This window comes from Myotis daubentonii, chromosome X (assembly GCF_963259705.1).
Source record: "Myotis daubentonii chromosome X, mMyoDau2.1, whole genome shotgun sequence".
Taxonomy (NCBI): Eukaryota; Metazoa; Chordata; class Mammalia; order Chiroptera; family Vespertilionidae; genus Myotis; species Myotis daubentonii.
In genome coordinates, this window is record NC_081861.1 from 30,840,833 (window position 1) to 30,860,287 (window position 19,455).

Consider the following 19,455-nt stretch of genomic DNA (forward strand, 5'->3'; position numbering starts at 1 on the left):
ATTGAGGACTCATAGTCTTCTCTTCCCTTTTTCTCTTCAAACGTTATTTCCTATTTCTGGCCCATTTTTTATTATGAGAAGACATGTGGTTCTCATCAGTGACCTGGAACAGTCTCTTGTAGCCATCAGTGATAAAGGAAACAGCAATGAGACTTTTTCTAGAATGTGAACTATGCCAGAGAGTTACATTTAGGTTATAATTTGTTTCCTGGATGACTTGCCAGTTCTGCTATGTAATTTCTCAGATACCAGTATTAGTGCTTTCATCTTTCCTTTGAATTATCATTTTATGCTTGCTTGTTCTTTTCCTGACACAATTAGACCATCTTTTATTTGGGCTGAAAACTTTTTAAATTAAATTTGTTGGGGTGCCATACATGTTTCTAGTGTACATTTCTAATACATGATCTAAATATTGCATTGTGTGGCCACCATCCACAGTTAAATCGTCTTCCATCACTATATATTTGCCCCCCTTTGAAGTAAATCTATTCTTGAGTGTTTGAAAGAGCAATGATACCTTTGCCAAAATCAGAAGCAGTCAGTGAATTCCCTGAATCTAATTAATCAAGTTTTGTAATCAAATTTTGTCTTCTCACTGATCAGCTTATTACATTTTCTTACTATTGATTACACTGTCATGGCCAATTTATTCCACACCACTGCTAACATTGCCTTTAGTTCCAGTCATTAGATAATCATGAAATCAACTTGTAGTTGTTAATTACAAAAAATTCATAAAAGTAGCATATCCAAATACATTTAGGATCACTTATGTTATGACTGGGATGGTACCAACATGCTTATTTTTTTTATCCTGATATGCCACCTCATTCTTAAGAACATCTGGCAAAATCTTTCTGTTCTAGCCTTAGCCAGTTTGACTCAGTGAATAGAGTATCAGCCCTCAGACTGAAGGGTCCTGGATTCAATTCCAGTCAAGGGCATGTACTTGGGTGGCAGGATCGATCCCTGGCCCTGATTAGGACGTGGGCAGGAGGCAACCAAGCTATGTGTCTCTCTCACATCGATGTTTCTCTCTCTGTGTCACAGCTGAGAGAATGCTATCACCAGCTGCTTTTCCTTTATCCAATCAACATGAAGAAGAGAGAGAGTGGAAGGAAGGGAGAGAAACACATAGAGAGAGATATCCTTGGGTGGAGATTAACAAAAAAAATCTTTCTATTCTAAGGTTTCTCCACCAAGGTTCCATCAGATGTTAAGAGAGGTTCTGCTCTAAAATTGTCTCCAGAAAAAAGGAGATTCATTAAATGGCTAGATTTACCAAATTAATATTTTAAAAAAATAATATGTTAAGAGCTTTCAATATGCTAAAAAAATAATAAATCTCCAAGCAAGGGATATTGCATATATTTTCCCCAAAACTTATTTGACCATTGAACCTTTTATTTGTGCAATATCTATTAACATTTCTTTTTTTTAATTTCTTTATTGGTTAAGGTATTACAAATGTGTCCTCATTTTCCATTAACCCCCAACCTCCCCGCCCCCCCCCCCAACTCATGCTCTCATCCCCCTGTTTTCTGTGTCCATTGGTTTGGCTTATATGCATGCATACAAGCCCTTTGGTGGTTGATCTCTCCCCCTTACCCCCTCCCTCCCCTACCTTCCCTCTGGGGATTGATAGTCTGATTCCTGTTTCTCAGTCTTTTATTAACATTTCTTGAGGAATAGGATTTGGGAACCACTGGTCTTGATGCTCTATGTTTCATCTTTTGACCTTTGATTTAGAAAAGAAGTAGGAGATATAAAGCTCTGACTATTTCATTAGGAAGCTTTTTTAACATAATTCTTTCTCCCATGCTTTACTAAGCACCAGGGTGAAGTATAGATGTGGAGGGAGTAATAATATGCTTAGAAAGGTAAGAAAGAGAAGAATGGGCTTGCTATGAGGACTGTCTCTCTTACGTGGTTTACATGATTTGTGGTCACTCTTCAGACCCTGAGTTGTATTTCTCAACTTGCCATGTATATAGTTAACCCAACAGGTCTTGAGTTGCCAAATCATGCACATTTTCAGAAAGGTCTATTTGCATAACCAGCTTTACTTAACTCCTGAAAACTGAACCTTTGTTAACTGATGAGTATTTTACATGCCTGAAACTTTGAACCATGTTTACCAGCTTTTCTAGATCACTTGTCCAAAAAAAATATGATTGTAGTGAACACTTGCTTTTCTACTGGGAATCTGAAGATTGGTGACTGAACCCCATAAAAAATCAGGGCCCTTAGACTCAAAAGAGTTTCCCTGGCAAAACAAACAAACAAACAAACAAAATAAAACGCTTTCATATTGTTAGAGGATTGATTGTGCCCTATACAACTCCATCGGGAGAAGCACTTGGAAATTGGAGCCAGTATCCTTCAGACTCCACCCAATGTGCTTTTCTTTCCTGTATTAATCCTGCTCTGTATCCTTTCACTGTAATAAATCAGAGCTACAGGTATCACAACTTCTAAATCTTATAATTCCTCTTACTAGATCATCAAAACTTGGAGTAATCTTAGAGATTACTGACACACCTTGAGTGCCTAAACTTTTTGTAAGTTTCAAGAACCTAAGAGATAGGCAGTCAGCAGTCAGTAGAGCAGGAGTGGGGAGCCTTTTTTGTGCCAGGGGCCATTTAGATATTTATTACATCATTTGAGGTCCATTATCAACTTAAAAATTAGCCTGCTATATTTGGTCAAACATTTAATTATGTTACCTCTAATGCCTTGGTCGGACCAGACCAAATTATTTTGTAGGCCTTATATGGCCCACAGGCCAGACGTTCCCCAGCCTGCAGTAAAGGAACGACTATTAATACAAAAGATCACCAGACATCCTTCAAAGTACTTGCAATTTGTATAATTGTTCACAAAATACTCAAAAACCATAGCAGGAGTATAAGCTTGTGATTGAGATCATATTAGTGCCATTTAAGACAATAAAAATGGTTGAATCTATAGTCAATTTTATTCTTTATGAAGACTTCGGATGAAACTTTTTTCCTAAAAATAATATATTTTGAGTGATTTTATTTTTTTAATATATTTTTATTGATTTCAAAGAGGAAGGGAGAGAGAGAGAGGGATAGAAACATCAATGATGAGAGAGAATCATTGATCGGCTGCCTTCTGTACACCCCACACTGGGGATGGAGCCTGCAACCCGGGCATGTGCCCTGACCAGGAATTGAACTGTGACCTCTGCTTCATAGGTCAATGCTCAACCACTGAGCCACTGAGTGATTTTATTTTATTTCATTTTATTTTATTTCTTTCCACTGAGTGATTTTAGAGCTAACTGTACGGCTTGTAGAACTTTTAAGAAAAGGTGAAGGATTTCAGATGTGTTAAACAGCCTCATTAAATCTTTATAATAATAAGGCAATTAAGTGAAATAAGTCAGTCAGAGAAAGACAAGTATCACATGATCTCACTCATATATGGAATTTAATTAACGAAATAAACTGATGAATGGAGTGGAAAAAAAATAATAATAATAAAGCAAGTGACATATATTAATCACTTGCCGTATGACAGTTACTAGTACTTTTACTTGTATCATCTTGTGTAATTCTCACCACCACTCTACAAAGCAGGTATATGGTCATTTTCATTTCATAGATAAGGAAGCAAATGAAACTAAAATAGTAATACAAACACATTATAGAGAGTAAGTAACTTGCCCAATGTCACAGTCTCTAATAAATTATTATTTCTAATATTATTTTTTAAACAGAAAAAAGGAGTTCATCGTTGTACAAAATGCAGATTGCAATTTTTGACCAGCAAGGAGAAACTGGATCACAAGACCCAGCATCGGACTTTTATAAAACCTAAAGAACTAGAAGGCTTGCCTCCTGGTTCAAAAGTGAGTTTTTAAATATGTTGTATTTTAACATTTTGTGTGATTATAGAAATAACCTCCCACCTGGTTTTATCTATTGAATATAATATTAAAAATTGACTTCTGATTGTCATTAAGATTTTAATTTTAGGTTTTATCCTATGTTTGGAAAGAAAAACTTTTTCCATTCTTTTCTGAGTTGATTGACATGTGCTATATTGGATCATATTCCTTTGTAGTGAGTGCAAGTAGATTAACTGTAGTTTGAGTCAATGGTTTGTTTCAATATTCTATAGGCTATTTCTGAGCTAATCCAGTTGGCAGCATATATATCTGCTTCAGCCGCTAGACTGTAGGGTCAGGATCAGGTTTAATTTATCTTTGTGTCTCTGGAATTTGTCATAGTGCTTGAGTGCCATAGTTCGTTGAAGTTGGTATTACTGAGTCTATTCTCAGAGAAGCATGTTCTGCTTCTGAATAGCATTGATGTTTTAAGAGTGCAAACACATCTGACTGCAAATTTCCTTTTCCCTGTTTGCCTTATGTACTTTTTCTCTGACTTTTTTTATGTAAAGTCAGCTCTTGACTATGCTCCAGTGGAGAAATGTATAATCCAACATGAACAGTTCCCAAGCATTTATATTTGTTTTTGAGCACTTACCTTTGAATGTGAATATGTCTACTGTTTGAAAATAATGTAAAACAGTGCTCTGAAGGTGTAGAGTGAGAGAAGCTATCCAGTATCCTTCCCTGCAATCCATTCATTCCATGCTGAGACTAAGACATACAGAATATTAATGTAAGCAGTGCAGTCCTCCCTCATATCTTCCTTTATTAGTAGTAATAATTAGTATATTTCATTATAACATTATTATAATATTAATCATAATGATTGGCACTAAATGCCTTATACTTTAGAATTAAGCTTTCAGCATGTTTTTTAATACATTCTATTATTTAATCCATGTAGCAATTCAATGAGGTAGACAAGGCAGATAGTATTCCCATACTATAAATGAGAAAGTTTAAAGAGGATAAGTTACTTACTCAAGGTCACATGGCTAGGAAGAGGTGGTACTGAGACTTAACCTTGGGTCTTTTAATTCCTAGTTCAGTGTTCTTTGTATGATACCAAACCATAATAGATGAAAGAGGCCACCTACACAGTAACCCAAATTATCAGATCTCCCTCCTCCCTATCTCATCAAATCAAGAGGGGAGAGGCAATGGGTGTGGAGGGAGGGCGGGCAGGCAGGAGGCGGAGGGTGGAGGAGGAAGAGGATGAGGAAGGGGGCCAGTTGCATCCCACTTTCACAATAGGAAAGTCATATGTATGTATTACATATGACTTCTTTATTGTCTGCTCCTCAAGTATATGGGGGTAGTATAGTCAAATGATTAAGAATATAAATAGGCAACTGTGTTTTTCATTATATTAACTAAGGGATATGAGCAAACATTTTCTTTTTCTAAATACTAAATGACAAATTTTATATTAGGTCCCTTAAAGGAAATTGTGAGTATTATTAAACACTCCATGACATATGATGAATTGATATAACCTCCACAGTAACCTTTGGAACCATAAATTCTCTCCAGTGAGTCCCCAGAGACAGCGGGTCACATTTATTGGAGATCTATTTTATGGTTACCAAAAAGTAATTTAGGCCTTTCCATATTTATTATTTGAGGCCTTTGAGAATAAATTTTGACCTCTAAATTTGTGAAAGCTATTTAGTTATATCAGAGTATAAAATAGCCATGGAATGTGCTCTTTTGATATTCATATAATTAGTACAAACTACTAATTGTCCATATCTGTGTTAACATATAAATACTAGCAATACAAAACTGTACTAGTATGACAGTAAATAAATTTTATTTCATTGGTATGACCATTTAGAATAAATGGAAGATTTAACTGATTGTAATTTACACTTGCCATTTTCAAAGTAATGATTTTTAACTTTCTGTATTGCAGTGATTTTTGAAATAGCTTTATTGAGATACTAGAAGCCTGATGCACAAAGATTCGTGCAAGAATAGGCCTTCCTTCCCCTGGCTGCCGGACACACAGCGGGCTCGTTCTGGCAGCCTGTGAAGCGGCAGTGGAGGCGGGAAGGACTGGAGAGGTTGGGTTCGATGGTTGGTTTCACTTTCCTATTGTGAAAGTGGGATGCATCTGGCCCCCTTCCTCATCCTCTTCCTCCTCCACCCTCTGCCTCCTGCCTGCCTGCCTGCCCTCCCTCCACACCCATTGCCCCTCCCCTCTTGATTTGAGGAGATAGGGAGGAGGGAGATCTGATAATTTGGGTTACTGTGTAGGTGGCCTCTTTCATCTATTCAAAACAAAGCTGAGCCGCCTGCCACTGCCGCCATGGCTGCCACCATCGCCCCTTGGCTGGCCCGGGGCTCCCGGGGTGTGCTAACTGTGCACTGAGTGAGCTCCCGCGTGTCCCAGCCAGCAGGGCTGCTCCAACACTAGGGTTTTGTTTATCAGAGCAGCTGGGCAGGGGTGGGGGAGAGGGAGATGCCAGACACCGGGAGCTACAACCTCAGGCACCAGAGGGTTGCCTCTGAGGCCTCGGGCTGGGCCACAGGGAGGCTGCAAGGACAATTGACAGGTGTGGAGCATAGCAGAGAGGCCCTGACGAGGCACACTGCCCAGAGGCCCGGAGCAGCCAGGGGGTGGGGCTGTAGCCATCTTTGTCAGGTTAATTTGCATGCTTGCTCCTGATTGGCTGTGGAGTGTTGCAAAGTGACGGTCAATGTACATATTTCTCTTTTATTATATAAGATTAGATAATTTTTATATCATACTATTGACCCATTTAAAGTGTACAATTCAGACCTAACTGGTTTGGCTCAGTGGATAGAGCGTTGGTCTGTGGACTCAAGGATCCCTGGTTCGATTCTGTCAAGGGCGTGTACCTTGGTTGCAGGCACATCCCCAGTGGGGAGTGTGCAGGACGCAGCTAGTCGATGTTTCTCTCTCATCGATGTTTCTTACTCTCTATCCCTCTCCCTTCCTCTCTGTAAAAAATCAATAAAATATATATATTTTTAAAAAGTGTACAATTCAGTGTTATTTAGTACATTCATAAGGTTGTACAAACATCACTACAATCCATTTTAGAACATTTTCATCAATCCCAAAAGAAACCCCATATCCATTGTCAGTCACTTCCTATTTCCCTTCTATCAGCTTCAGGCAAACTTTAATCTGTTTTCTGTCCCGGTGGATATTCCTGTTCTGGATATTTCATATAAATGGAATCATACCATAAGTGATTTTTATAACTGACTTATTTCACTTCACATAATGTTTCTGAGATTCATCCATATTGTAGCTTATTTCAATATTTCACTCTTTCTTATGGCTGTATCAGTCAGTACTTAGATACCAGTACTTATGTATCAGTACTTTCATTCTTTATTTATGGGTGAATATTATTCAGTTGTAGTGATATACCATATTTTATTTATCCATTCATCAACTGATGGGCATTTTGGTTGTTTCCAGGTTTTGTCTGTATGAATTATGCATCTATGAAAATTCATGTACAAGTTTTTATGTGAACAAAATTTTTTATTTCTCTTGGATGGAATTGCTAGGAATCAAATTGCTGGGTTATATGACAATTCTTATGTTTAACATTTTGAGGAATTGCCAAACTGTTTTCCAAAGCTACTGCACCATTGTACATTCTCACCAGCAATATATAAGAGTTGCAATTTCTCCATATACTTAGCAACACTTTTTATTATCTGCCTTTGGGGGGGGTAGAAAATGAGTTTTATTTGCTTTTTAGCAATGGCGTCATTGTGGGTAAGAACAACAGGGGCATGGGAATCAAATTCCTTTGGGGGAGGCTCAAGCTGCCAGAATCCCTTGTCCCTTCCCACTTTGGGCACTTAGGGGGTTGGGGCGGGGGTGGAAAGGGAAAGGGCAGGGCATGATTAATAAAGGTGAAGAGTAACAAAAGACATGGACATGGACAACAGGGGGATGAGAGCATGAGTGGGGGGGGTTGAGGGTTAATGGGGGGGGATGAGGACACATTTGTAATTCCTTAACTAATAAAGAATTTAGAGATAAAAAAATAAATATAAAAATAAAAAAAATTTAAAAAGAGTAACAAAAGACACTGGTGGGTTATACCTGGGGCTGTGGGAGGGAAGACGTGGGCCAGGGGCTCTTTGGCATTCAGGTCTGGCCTCTAGTCCTTTCCCTTCCCTTTCTTGGCTTTGGTCTTGGCTTTGGTCCTGGGGGCACAGGGCTTGGTTACATGGATGGTCTCCTGGCACTGGGCATTGTACCGCACCTTCTTCAGGGTACCTTGGCGGGCTTTGGTGCCCGAGTTCCCAACACATGACCCCCAGCTCTCAAACTTGTACTTGCAGTTGGCTCCAAACTCCTTCTTCCAGTTGCATGGCACCCTGCACCGGATGCACTGAGACTGGGCCCCGCAGGTACCTTGGCGGAAACCCGCCCCGCAGTCCTTGCTGCTAGGAGTGCAGGACCCCCAGGTCCACTCTGAGCATTCTTCACTTTGTCATTCTTTTTGGCCACAGCGGAGGTGAGCGCCAGCAGGGTGTGGAAGGCGAGGAAGAGGAATCCTAGGTGCTGCATCTCGCTTGCTGCCCGCGATGCTTCGCTTCCTCCAGCGCTGGCCAGTCCTGCTCCAGCTGCTGCGGCCCCTTTTGTCTCTTATCTGCCTTTTTTATTATAGCAATTCTAGTTGGTCTTAAGTGATATCTCATTGGAGTTTTGACTTACATTTCCTTGATGACTAGTGATGTTGAGCATATTTTCATGTGCTTATTGGCCATTGTATATATCTTTGAAGAAATGCCTATTCATATCACTTGCCCATTTTTCTAAATTTTTTTCAATTATAGTTTACATTCAACATTATTTGTTTTAGTTTCAGATATATAGCATAATGTTTAGACAACTATATACTTTACAGAATGTTCCTTCTGATATTCTAGTACCCTCCTGGCACCATACATAGTTATTACAATATACTTTCCCATTTTTCAACTGGGTTATTTGTCTTTCTTTACTTTTTATTGACTTTATTGGATTGACACTGGTTAACAAAATTATACAGGTTTCAGGTGCACAATTCCGCAACACATCATCTGTACACTGCATTGTGTGTTCACCACCCCAGGTTATTTGTCTTTATACTGAGTTGTAAGAGTTCTTTATATATTCTGTATATAAGTCCCTTATTAGATATATGTTTTGAAAATATTTTATCTCATTCTATAGTTTATCTTTTTACTTCCTTAATGGTGTCCTTTGAAGCACAAAAGTTTATAATTTTTATGAAGTCCGATTTGTCTGTTTTTCTTTGGTTGCTTGTTGCTTTTGGTGTCATATTTAAGAAATTATTGCCTAACCCAAGGTCACAAAGATTTATTATGTTTTCCTCTAAGAGTTTTCTAGTTTTAGTTCTTACAATTTGGACTTTTGGTATATTTTGAGTTAAGTTATATATCTAGAAGGGATCCAACTTGATTGGAATGTAGAATATCTATTTGTACTAGCACCATTTGTTGATAAAACTATTGTTTCCCTCACTGAATTATTTTGGCACCCTCGTCAAAAAACAATTGATCATGCTGTGAGTGCTTGCAGTGACCTTTTTAATATTATTTGGATGATTAATTTTATTAAAAAAATATATATTGCCTTCATATTTATAGGTTACTATTCGAGCTTCATTTGGATCTCATTCAAAGCCATCAACTCCATCTTCTAGTGATACTCCAAGCACTTCTTCTCTTCAGGTCTCACCTCCAAAGTCTAAAAATACAACTACTAAAAGCTCCACAAAATCGAGTGCAAGTAAATCTAAGATACGTAAGGCTCGTTCAACTATTTCCAGTATATGTAAACTAGCCAATTCAAGTAAGCAAGGTAAAGGTGCATCTAAATGCAAAGGAAAAACCTCTTGCAAGCAAAAGAAACAACGCAACAGAAAGAACAAAATCATCATAGCTTTGAAGAACTTAAGGTAATCTGATTTGCAATATCAATTTAATATTCAAATTAAAGGTTTCTTTTATTATAATTTACCAGATCACAAAACCCCCTTGCACATTTACATGATGATTACTTATCTTAAAGGCCAAGCAGTAAAAAGGTACTTTTTATAACTGTTGGACAGAACTTGAATTACTATGTTCATTGTATAATTACCATCTTTTACACTTATATTTTGTGTTTATATCTTATGATAGTTGAATTGGTTAATATGATCTTTTTTATTCCAGGGAAAGGTTAACTGCTGTTAGATTTTTTACACTTATTCTAGCTTGTTATTTCAAAGACAATTTCAAATTATAAGTCTCTATTTAAAGATGTTAACTTTAATATCTTAGCTTCAATTAATAAAATGTTAATAAGGCTTTACCTTATTATTTTTGTTTTACAATATAAATTTTATCATTTTTTTCTGTTTCCATAAGGTGTTATCGAGGAGTTCACAAGTGCATTGAGTGTCATTCCAAAATTAAAGATTTTGCGAGCCACTTTTCAATACATATCCACTGTAATTTTTGCAAATACAACACTAACTGTAACAAAGCCTTTATAAATCATATGGTGAGGTGAGTTAAATATGTATACTGTCAATCAAAACTGCCACTTAAGATGTTTGGTTTTTCAAACAAATCTGGCCTATTAGAAGCTAGTTTGTCACATCAAGGAGCTAAAAGGATCTAGCAATAGGGAACTCCTAGGCTAGTGATGGCAACCTTTTGAGCTCGGCGTGTCAGCATTTTGAAAAACCCTAACTTAACTCTGGTGCTGTGTCACATATAGAAATTTTTTGATATTTGCAATCATAGTAAAACAAAGACTTATATTTTTGATATTTATTTTATATATTTCAAGGCCATTTAACAAAGAAAAATCAACCAAAAAAATGAGTTCGCATGTCACCTCTGACACGCGTGTCATAGGTTTGCCATCACTGTCAGGCTATTACCCAGTACTACTTTCTAGCATAATAATTTATGAAATTAGTAGCACAAAAATTTCAAGAGTTAGACTAATGAAATTAGAATAAGTTTGTTAGGGAAATTTGTTTCTTTGGGTCTTTCAAAAAGTGGTTATTTCCAAAGAAAGCTTTTTAAATGTTTCAAAAATATTTATTAAATAAATACGTGTAACCACATAAATCAGTCACTTTGAGAGACATCAGATTTGTCAAAGATGCTAAGACCATTATTGGCACACACATATGCGCACTCTCTCTCTGTCCCTCCACCCCTTTGTCTCTCCATCTATCCCTCTTTCAAGCCATCCATCTTTGCATTCATTTCAATGAAATGTGAAATGAGAGACTATAGGGATATTCCAGGGATGATGCTACTGTTGAAATTTCTTTTCATATATCAATTCAATTTATATTATTTTAGTATCTATCATATACTTTATGCTAGGAAAAATACTTCAGAGCCCACATTACTTTCATTTGGATCTTATTGGTACGTGCTTCCTTCAGGATGAATTATTTTTAATAGACAAATTTTTTTAATATAATTATGCTGTTGATTCAAATTAAGGTAGTTCCACTTAATTTTTGTTTTTAGTCAGAAATAAGATATAATCACTAAAAGTGGTTTTCTCTTAAATCATAACAAGACCTCTGTGTTACTTTCTGATCATAGTTAACTTCCACTTTATAGGATTTGCCCACATTTCTTTATGGCTTGCCAGGCCCCCCGCCCCCCTTGGTGATGAGCCTGACCTCATGGTACCTTGACTTCTTTAAAGCCAGCACTTCACATCCACTTTACATGTTGACCCTCTTCTTACCACTGTCCCATTTTACCTCATCATATACAATATTCACTTTGAATTCTCATTACTCCATAACTTTGAGTTTTGACCCCTCTTTTTAGTCCAGCAGCACCAATCCAACTTTATAGTCAACCTCATCTTCAAAGTCATCTGTTTGAATGTTGCTTTGTTTTTGCCCTATAATCTTTTACATCTTTAGTCATGCTTAGCCTTGCTATCCTTGAATCTTTTATCCTTTTTTATCTGTCTCTATGCTCAGTTATAGACTATGAAGCTGTGCTTGATTCAATCAGCTCTTAATTCATTTTCCACTTTAATTTGGTCCTCTTTTTAAAAATACCTCTTTTTTATCTACAAGATCTGTTTAAATCCTTTTAAATACTCTCAAGATTTTATTCTAGCCTCTCAGTTGTTATCCTTTTCTAATTGCTCAGAGATCACCCTTTTCCTTTTTCCCAAGATTAACTTTTCTACCTCGTTTTTCCAATCATCCAGACATTAATCTTAGAAAAAGACATGCCCCATTTTTCAGAGTTTACCCTGCCTCTTAGCTCCTCCATTTCCTCTGTAGCCTTATTCAGTTCTTTTGCGCCTTCACTTCTTTTTCTCCCTACCATTCCTTCTGCCTGCAAATATTTTCAGGATGTTTGGGTTTTTTTTAAGATGAAGGGAATTTACCTTTACTTTGCATATTTTCTTCCTTTTATTGACAACATTTGTAAAGAGTTTCCTTTACTATCATTTCTTTACCCTTTGTAATCTGAGTACCACCCCTGCCTATCAGTTAAAGCTGCTTCTTTTTAACAGTTATGCCCTAATTACTAAATCTACTCACTATTTTTCATTCTTATTCCTCTGTGACTTCTTTAGAGTATTTGATATTTTTGATAACTCACTTTTGAAACTCTTCTCCTCAACTTCTCTTAAACTGTTACCAACATTTTTTCAAACTTCCTTTTTGGCTACTCCTCTGTTTCATTACTTTTTCTTTCTTCAACTCTTTTGGCCTCTTTCCTTTCTTGGTCCCTACCACTCTCAGATTTTTATCTTTTACTTTTCAAATGTAAATCCTCCAATTTCAATGATGAGTTTCCCCAAGATCCAACTCTTCATCTTTATTTGAGAAATATTTTCACCTTTGACTCACTGGCATCTATAAACAACACAAATAAGTTGAAAACATTATTGGTTGTCTAGGACCTCTTGGTATTCAGGATGCCACTCCAACCAACTGAGTTACACTGGTCAGGACAACTGAGATTTTGTTTCAGATATAATGTTGAGGTACTGATCATTTAAGAATATTCTCAGGGAAATATGTTGTTAGAAAATACACAGGTAAAGTGAAATATAAAATACAAATTTTGAAGTGAACAGAAATGACTAATAGAATTTTATAACTTAGACCAGGATCTTTTATTCAAAATAGGCTTGAAATATAGTCATAAAATTAATATGATTTATTGTATAATAAAATCTTGTCTGTGTCTTATTTCTCCAGTTATCATAGCATCCATCCAAGTAAACAGTCTCCTCTTTTTCATAAACATTGTGGAACTCTCAGGTAACTAGCTGATCTTTTTCTGTTTTCTTTATTAAAAAATTATAATTTTCTAACCTGATGCTAGAGTGCCTAGTTTGGAAAATGAAATGATTGCTACTGAACATAATAGAGTTTTATTCATTATATTCTTAGATCAAAAAGGGGATATGTTCTCTAACTAAACTTTTATTTTTAATACTTTTTTTATTGATTTTAGAGAGGAAGGGAGAGGGATAGAGAGATAGAAACATCAATGATGAGAGAGAATCATTGATTGGCTGCCTCCTGCACACCCCCTACTGGGGATTGAGCCCACAACCCAGGCATGTGCTCTTGGTCAGAATCAAACCTGGGACCCTTCAGTCCGCAGGCTGATGCTCTATCCACTGAGCCAAACTGGCTAGGGCTCTAACTAAACTTTGTTTCAGTGGTGTTAGTCATTAAGAAACTTTCAGCCCTAGCTGGTTATCTCAGTGGTTAGAGCAGGGGTGGGCAAACTTTTTGACTCGAGAGCCACAATGGGTTCTTAAACTGGACCGGAGGGCCGGAACAAAAGCATGGATGGAGTGTTTGTGTGAACTAATATAAATTCAAAGTAAACATCATTACATAAAAGGGTACGGTCTTTTTTTTTTTTTTAGTTTTATTCATTTCAAACGGGCCAGATCCAGCCCGCGGGCCGTAGTTTACCCACGGCTGGATTAGAGCATTGACCCACAGATTGAAGGGTCGTGGGTTTGATTCCAGTCAAGGGCAGGTACCTGGGTTGCAGGCTCAATTCCTGGCCCAGGTCAGGGCATGTGCAGGAGGCAATCAATCGATTATGTTTCTCTCCCCCTCTCTCTCTCTCTCTCTCTCTCTCTCTCTCTCTCTCTCTCTCTCTCTCTCCCCCTCCCTCCCTCCCCCTCTCCCTTCCACTCTCTCTAAAAATCAATGGAAAAAATAGCCTCAGGTGAGGATTAACAGCAAAAAAAAATAACTTTCATGGATTGGCATTCAAAAATAAAAATAAGGCTCTCCAACAATATTTGAATATTAAAGATATTTAAGATACCTAGTAAAGTAACACTTTCTTGGTTTTGACCAATATATAGCTTCATAATTCGTATGTTTTTTTCCTTTTTGAAATAAAGAAAATTGTGCAACTTATTTACTATACAAAGAAATTGTCAATGAATATTTCTAAAGGTACTGATAATTAACTTTGATTATACCTACCACACACACTTAGCTCAGAATCCACTAAATAACTACAGTAATACAAGGAGGTTTGTAATGAGTGCCATGAGAATTAATGATTTCAAAGAGAAGAGTGGTTTCTAGTTATACAAAGAGGCATAAGGGCATTCTAGTTGGAAGGAATAGCATGAATAAAAAAGAAGATAGGAAAAAAGGAGAAGTCATAGTACAGTTTGGGTGGAGCATGAAATTCATATAAATACTAGAGGCCTGGTGCATGAAATTTGTGCACTGGGGGGCGGAGTCTCTCATCCCGGCCTGCGCCTTCTGGCAGTCTGGGATCCCTTGGGGGATGTCCAACTGCTGGCTTAGGCCCAGTCCCTCTCACAAACCGGGATCCCTCGCTCCTTACCTCTTGACTCACTGCTCCTTAGCGCTGCTCTGGAGGTGGGAGAGGCTCCCACCACCACCACTGCACTTGCCAGCTGTAAGCCCGGCTTCTTACTGAGTGGCCACTCCCCCTGTGGGAGTGCACTGACCACCAGGGGGCAGCTCCTGTGTTGCTTGTCTGCCCCTGGTGGTCATTGCGCATCATAGTGACTGGTCATTCCACCATAACGGTCGCTTAGCCTTTTATTATATAGATAGTGCCCCAAAAATGTATACACACAATTTGAATAATTATAAAGGAAAGGCAGTGTTTATTGAAATACATTTCATTTTCAAAATTGAGCCATCAGCTGTTACAGTGTGTATACATGTTTTTGGGACACCCTGTAGTATTGAGATCAAAGTCTGGGGGAATAGTTTTTAGATCAAGATTATGGAATCCTTGAAAAAGGTTAGGGAAATTGGACTTAATTTTAATTTGAAGGCATTGGGGAAACCATAGGTGTTTTATTCAGAATCAGAGTACTGAAGAAATATCAGTTTGGAGGGGTATAAAAGGTGAGTTGTAGCTGGATAAGGCACATAGATTATTCAAGATTATTGTGGTAGTTAAGACTGATTTAATAAAAACATGGGTTAAGGCAATAATGTGATATTACGTCATGTTTAAGAACATGAGCTCTGGAATCAAAAGGCTGAGTTTCAAACCTGGCCCTGGCCTTGCTAAGTTTCCAAACCTGACTTTGTCCTCTATAACAAATCAGTTATAATTAATAGCACACTACTACTTTGGATTTCTAGACTATTTAGGTGATATGATATGTCTAAACCCTTCAGCCTGGCTCCAGGAAGTGCTCAATAAATTGTTACTATTAAAAATGTTTGAAATATTGACAGTTTTAGGGAAAAAGAGAGTTAAAGATAACTGCGATTTTAAACCTTTGTCTTGGGGACATGACCTCATAAGAGAGATCATTCAGGAGGAGTGATTTTTAGGGGTGGAAAGGAAAGCAGATGACTTCAGTTTTAGGAAGATCATTTTTGATGTGACAGCCAGATGTAAATGCACAACAAACTGTTAAGACTAGAACTGCAGGGGAGAAGTCAGTCTAAGGTATGCTACTGGTTTTTATTTCTATACAGATGAAATACCTAAATTTAAAATGAACTATAAAAGTATATTTATGCTTTGTTAATAAGCTGATAATCATTTTTAATGATTTCTTTTTTCTCTGATTTTATTGTCACTTAAAATTTTAGATTGTAGGCTCCACAGAGTGTATAAAGAAGGTCCTCAGCAAATGTATATTGAATGAATCAATATTACATACTTGCTTTGCATATAGGCAAAAGTATAGAAAGATTGTGCCTGGCATATATTATGCAAGTTGTCAGTGGAGCCACAACTGGGCTTTAGGTCTCTTGACTCCTATCTTTTAGCAACTGGTATGAGAGGGAACAGTTTATAAAGTACTAAATGTTAGCATAGCTTAGACATGGTTATGCCATTTTCTAAAGCACCATTTCAGGTATATCAGGCTTATGTAACAAAATTGAAAAGTGATGGTTATGATGCATAAAAAGTCAAGTGTTACTACATGGAAAATAATTATTGAACCTATATATGGATTTTCATAAAAGATAAAAAACTTTTCTTTCTGTCTTCTTTTTTCCATAGGGGCATTACTCTAGTGTGCCTTAAATGTGATTTTCTGACTGATTCTTCTGGCTTAGATAGTATGGCTAAACACTTAAGTCAACGTAAAACTCATACTTGCCAAGTTGTAATAGAGAATGGTATGTATATATAATTGCATTACTTTGAATTTCTGATATATATTCCTGTATTTTTTATCAGTCACAATATGGGGTCTTAATTTTATTAAATTGATAGTCTCACTCATCATATATGCTATTTTAAATGTAAAACTCTTCTTCTAATTTCAGTTCCCAAAAGTACCTCAACTTCTGAATCCGCTTCTGAGTAAGTTTCTTTTTATTCAGTGCATTTTTCTTTGGTGGATTTTAGCACTGTTGCATATTTTTAATGTATAATTAATAGAAATGAAAAATATTAAAGTATTTTGTTTTTGTTTTTGTTTTTAAAGCTGCTTGTTGAAATAGATTCCTGCTCTATGGAGCTCGTGCAACCTGGTGCAAGACAAGTTGGAATTTCCTAAGTTCAGAGTTCTGAAGTGTTTTCTTACACAGAGCCAGTTTCCTAAGTTCAAAGTTCTGAAGTGTTTTCTCACACGAAAATGGTTAAATACCCAAGTCATGACACTAGCTCTCATTATTTAGCTCTTTTCAGCTTTCAGATGGCACTAGATTCTTATTCCACCTTATCTTTGTGTCAGGTTAACATATTTTAACATGCTCTTTTTTTCTCCAGTTGGCTCTCTCCAAAAATAACTTTTTGTTTGCTATGGTCTTTCTTTGCTTTGCTTTAAAATAATTTGTGTTTTTCTCTGCTGTACTTGCCTTCAGAATATTGCATTCCAAATGATATGGCTATTCATCTTTTTTGTCTGTTTTGTCTGACTTATTAGTTAATTTTGTATAAATCTTACATTTTTAGGTCAGATAGCTGTCTTCTCGTTCCTTGTCTGTCATTGTTCTATTTTTCATATTTTTCAGATGCAGAAGCAACACAGACATTTCAAAAAATGTCCAGGGTACTCCTGGTCAGTGTCCCCCTTCGTTGGACACAACTGATGCCTGTTCTCTCTTTCCAAGGAATGTGAATTGTTTAACTGTGAGACCTCCTGTAGGTTGTGGCCTTAGGAAATCAGATATTAGGAAGAGTCACTTCCTTCATGACTGTCTGATGCTAATTTGGCCAGAGATGACCTCAAGGCCCACCAATTTGAGCACAACTTCCCATTGGGGGCTTTGGTTCTGATCTTAAACTTATGGTCAAGAGAAGCCCATCAAATCAATGCTTTATCACCTAAGTTGGAGTTTAATCATTTTGGCTGCTGCCCTTTAGTCTTCTAGTATGCATGCAGTCCAAGGAATATCAAAACTGGTTGTATAGGGAACCAAGGCTACTTTCATGCTCTTGGAAAAAAGTTTTCTAAAATTACACTTCCAAAGGTACAGTTATTTGTACTATCGTTTTAAAGTTTTATCCAGTATTAACCATAGGATTTTTCAACAGTACTAATAGTTTTAAAAATTGAAAGCTTATTTTAATTTTATCTTGGTTTTATGTTGTTCTTCAGAAAATTTTTTTATGTCTTTTGTTATGTCCACTTTTATCTTTTTTCTTTAAAATGTTTGTGGTTGTTTCATTCTGTTCAGAAATTCCTTAGAATTCTCTATAGATTTCATGTAGCTACCTATTGGTAGCTTCTTAATTTGCTAATTGTTCAGACCATTAGATTTTATTACATCCTCTGTCCATCTTAGGACTATTATTAACATTATTATAGTTATGAGTTCAAAGACATAGTAAATTTGGAAAAACATTTTCTGTAGACCTTAAAACAAGTTTTAAAGTTACATTTCTATACATCTAATACATATTATCTTCTTAGCCATTAATGTAATACCTTTGGATAAAGATAATATATTCAAAAATATTGGGACCAAAAAACGCACTTGTTTCTTGCCCATATATAAATATATATATAGATGTATATTTTTTTTAAGTTGGTGTTTGTTTATTTTGGTTACATTTATTATAGATTTTCTGAACAGTTTTGATGTTATTATTTTTTTAATAAAAGTTGTATTGTTAAAGTGCCTCAGGAATTATTTTTTAACAAATATCATATGAAAGCTGTAGATTTTATCATACAACTAGGAGCATTGCTTTGCTTCTTACATGGAAGCCTGATTACTTAGCCTACAGATTGAAGGCTTTATCTACTGAGTGCATGTTACCATTTTTCCTCCAGCACAGTTAAAAGCTCACTATTTATACTTTATTATTCTTGAACTTTAAAGGCTGACAGGAGTTCCTTTGTGATCTTAATAACCATGAAGGTGGGCGGGCTCTGAAGTTGTTTGACTCAATCACGAGTGGTTTTTCACCTCTTAACATCAGAATCTTTGAACTATACTTTGAAACTGTCTTAGCCCAGTTGGTGTGGTTGAGCATCGACCTATGAACCAGGAGATCATGGTTCGATTCCCAGTCAGGGCACATGCCTGGGTTGCAGGCTTGATCCCCAGTGGGTGGCAGCAGAAGGCAGCCCATCAATTATTCTCTCATCATTGATGTTTCTATCTCTGTCTCCCTCTCTCTTCCTCTCTGAAATAACTTTAAAAAGAAAGAAGGAAGGGAGGGAGGGAGAGAGGGAGGAAAGAGAGAGAGAGAGAGAGAGAGAGAGAGAAAGAAAGAGAGAGAGAGAGAGAAAGAAAGAAGAAAAGAAAGAAAGAAACTGTCTTAGCCCACTTGGGTTTCTATAACAGAATACCATAGACTGGGTGGCTTGTAAACAATAGAATTTTTTTTTTCTCACAGTGCTGGAGGCTGGGAAGTCCATGACTGGTAGTTTTATTGTCTAGTGAGAACCTCTTTCCTAGTTCATAGACAGTCATCATCTTGCTGTGTCCTCACATGGTAGAAGGAGCAAGAAAGTTTTCTGGGTCTATTTTATAAAGACACTAATCCTATTCATGAGGGTTCAACTCTCCTGACCTAATCACTTCCCAAAG

The 19,455-nt window shown here is 36.8% G+C and overlaps 1 protein-coding gene and 1 pseudogene across 5 annotated transcripts in view; one reads left to right on the top strand and one right to left on the bottom strand.

Annotated features, from left to right (window-relative positions):
• Positions 1-18,534, top strand: part of ZNF280C (zinc finger protein 280C) — a 56,128-nt gene extending 37,594 nt beyond the window's left edge. For 3 of the 5 annotated variants that reach the window (XM_059679867.1, XM_059679866.1, XM_059679868.1), the window contains 7 exons: positions 3,749-3,880; positions 9,575-9,885; positions 10,340-10,480; positions 13,180-13,242; positions 16,469-16,587; positions 16,738-16,774; positions 17,428-18,534. In XM_059679867.1, coding sequence (XP_059535850.1) covers positions 3,749-3,880; positions 9,575-9,885; positions 10,340-10,480; positions 13,180-13,242; positions 16,469-16,587; positions 16,738-16,774; positions 17,428-17,692 — 1,068 coding nt within the window. In that variant the 3' untranslated portion in view covers positions 17,693-18,534. Of the gene's footprint in view, positions 1-3,748; positions 3,881-9,574; positions 9,886-10,339; positions 10,481-13,179; positions 13,243-16,468; positions 16,588-16,737; positions 16,775-16,898 lie in introns of all 5 variants that reach the window. The other 2 variants (XM_059679870.1, XM_059679869.1) reach the window with 2 other exon arrangements.
• Positions 8,077-8,561, bottom strand: LOC132224768 (midkine-like; annotated as a pseudogene).
• Positions 18,535-19,455: the final 921 nt, after the last annotated feature.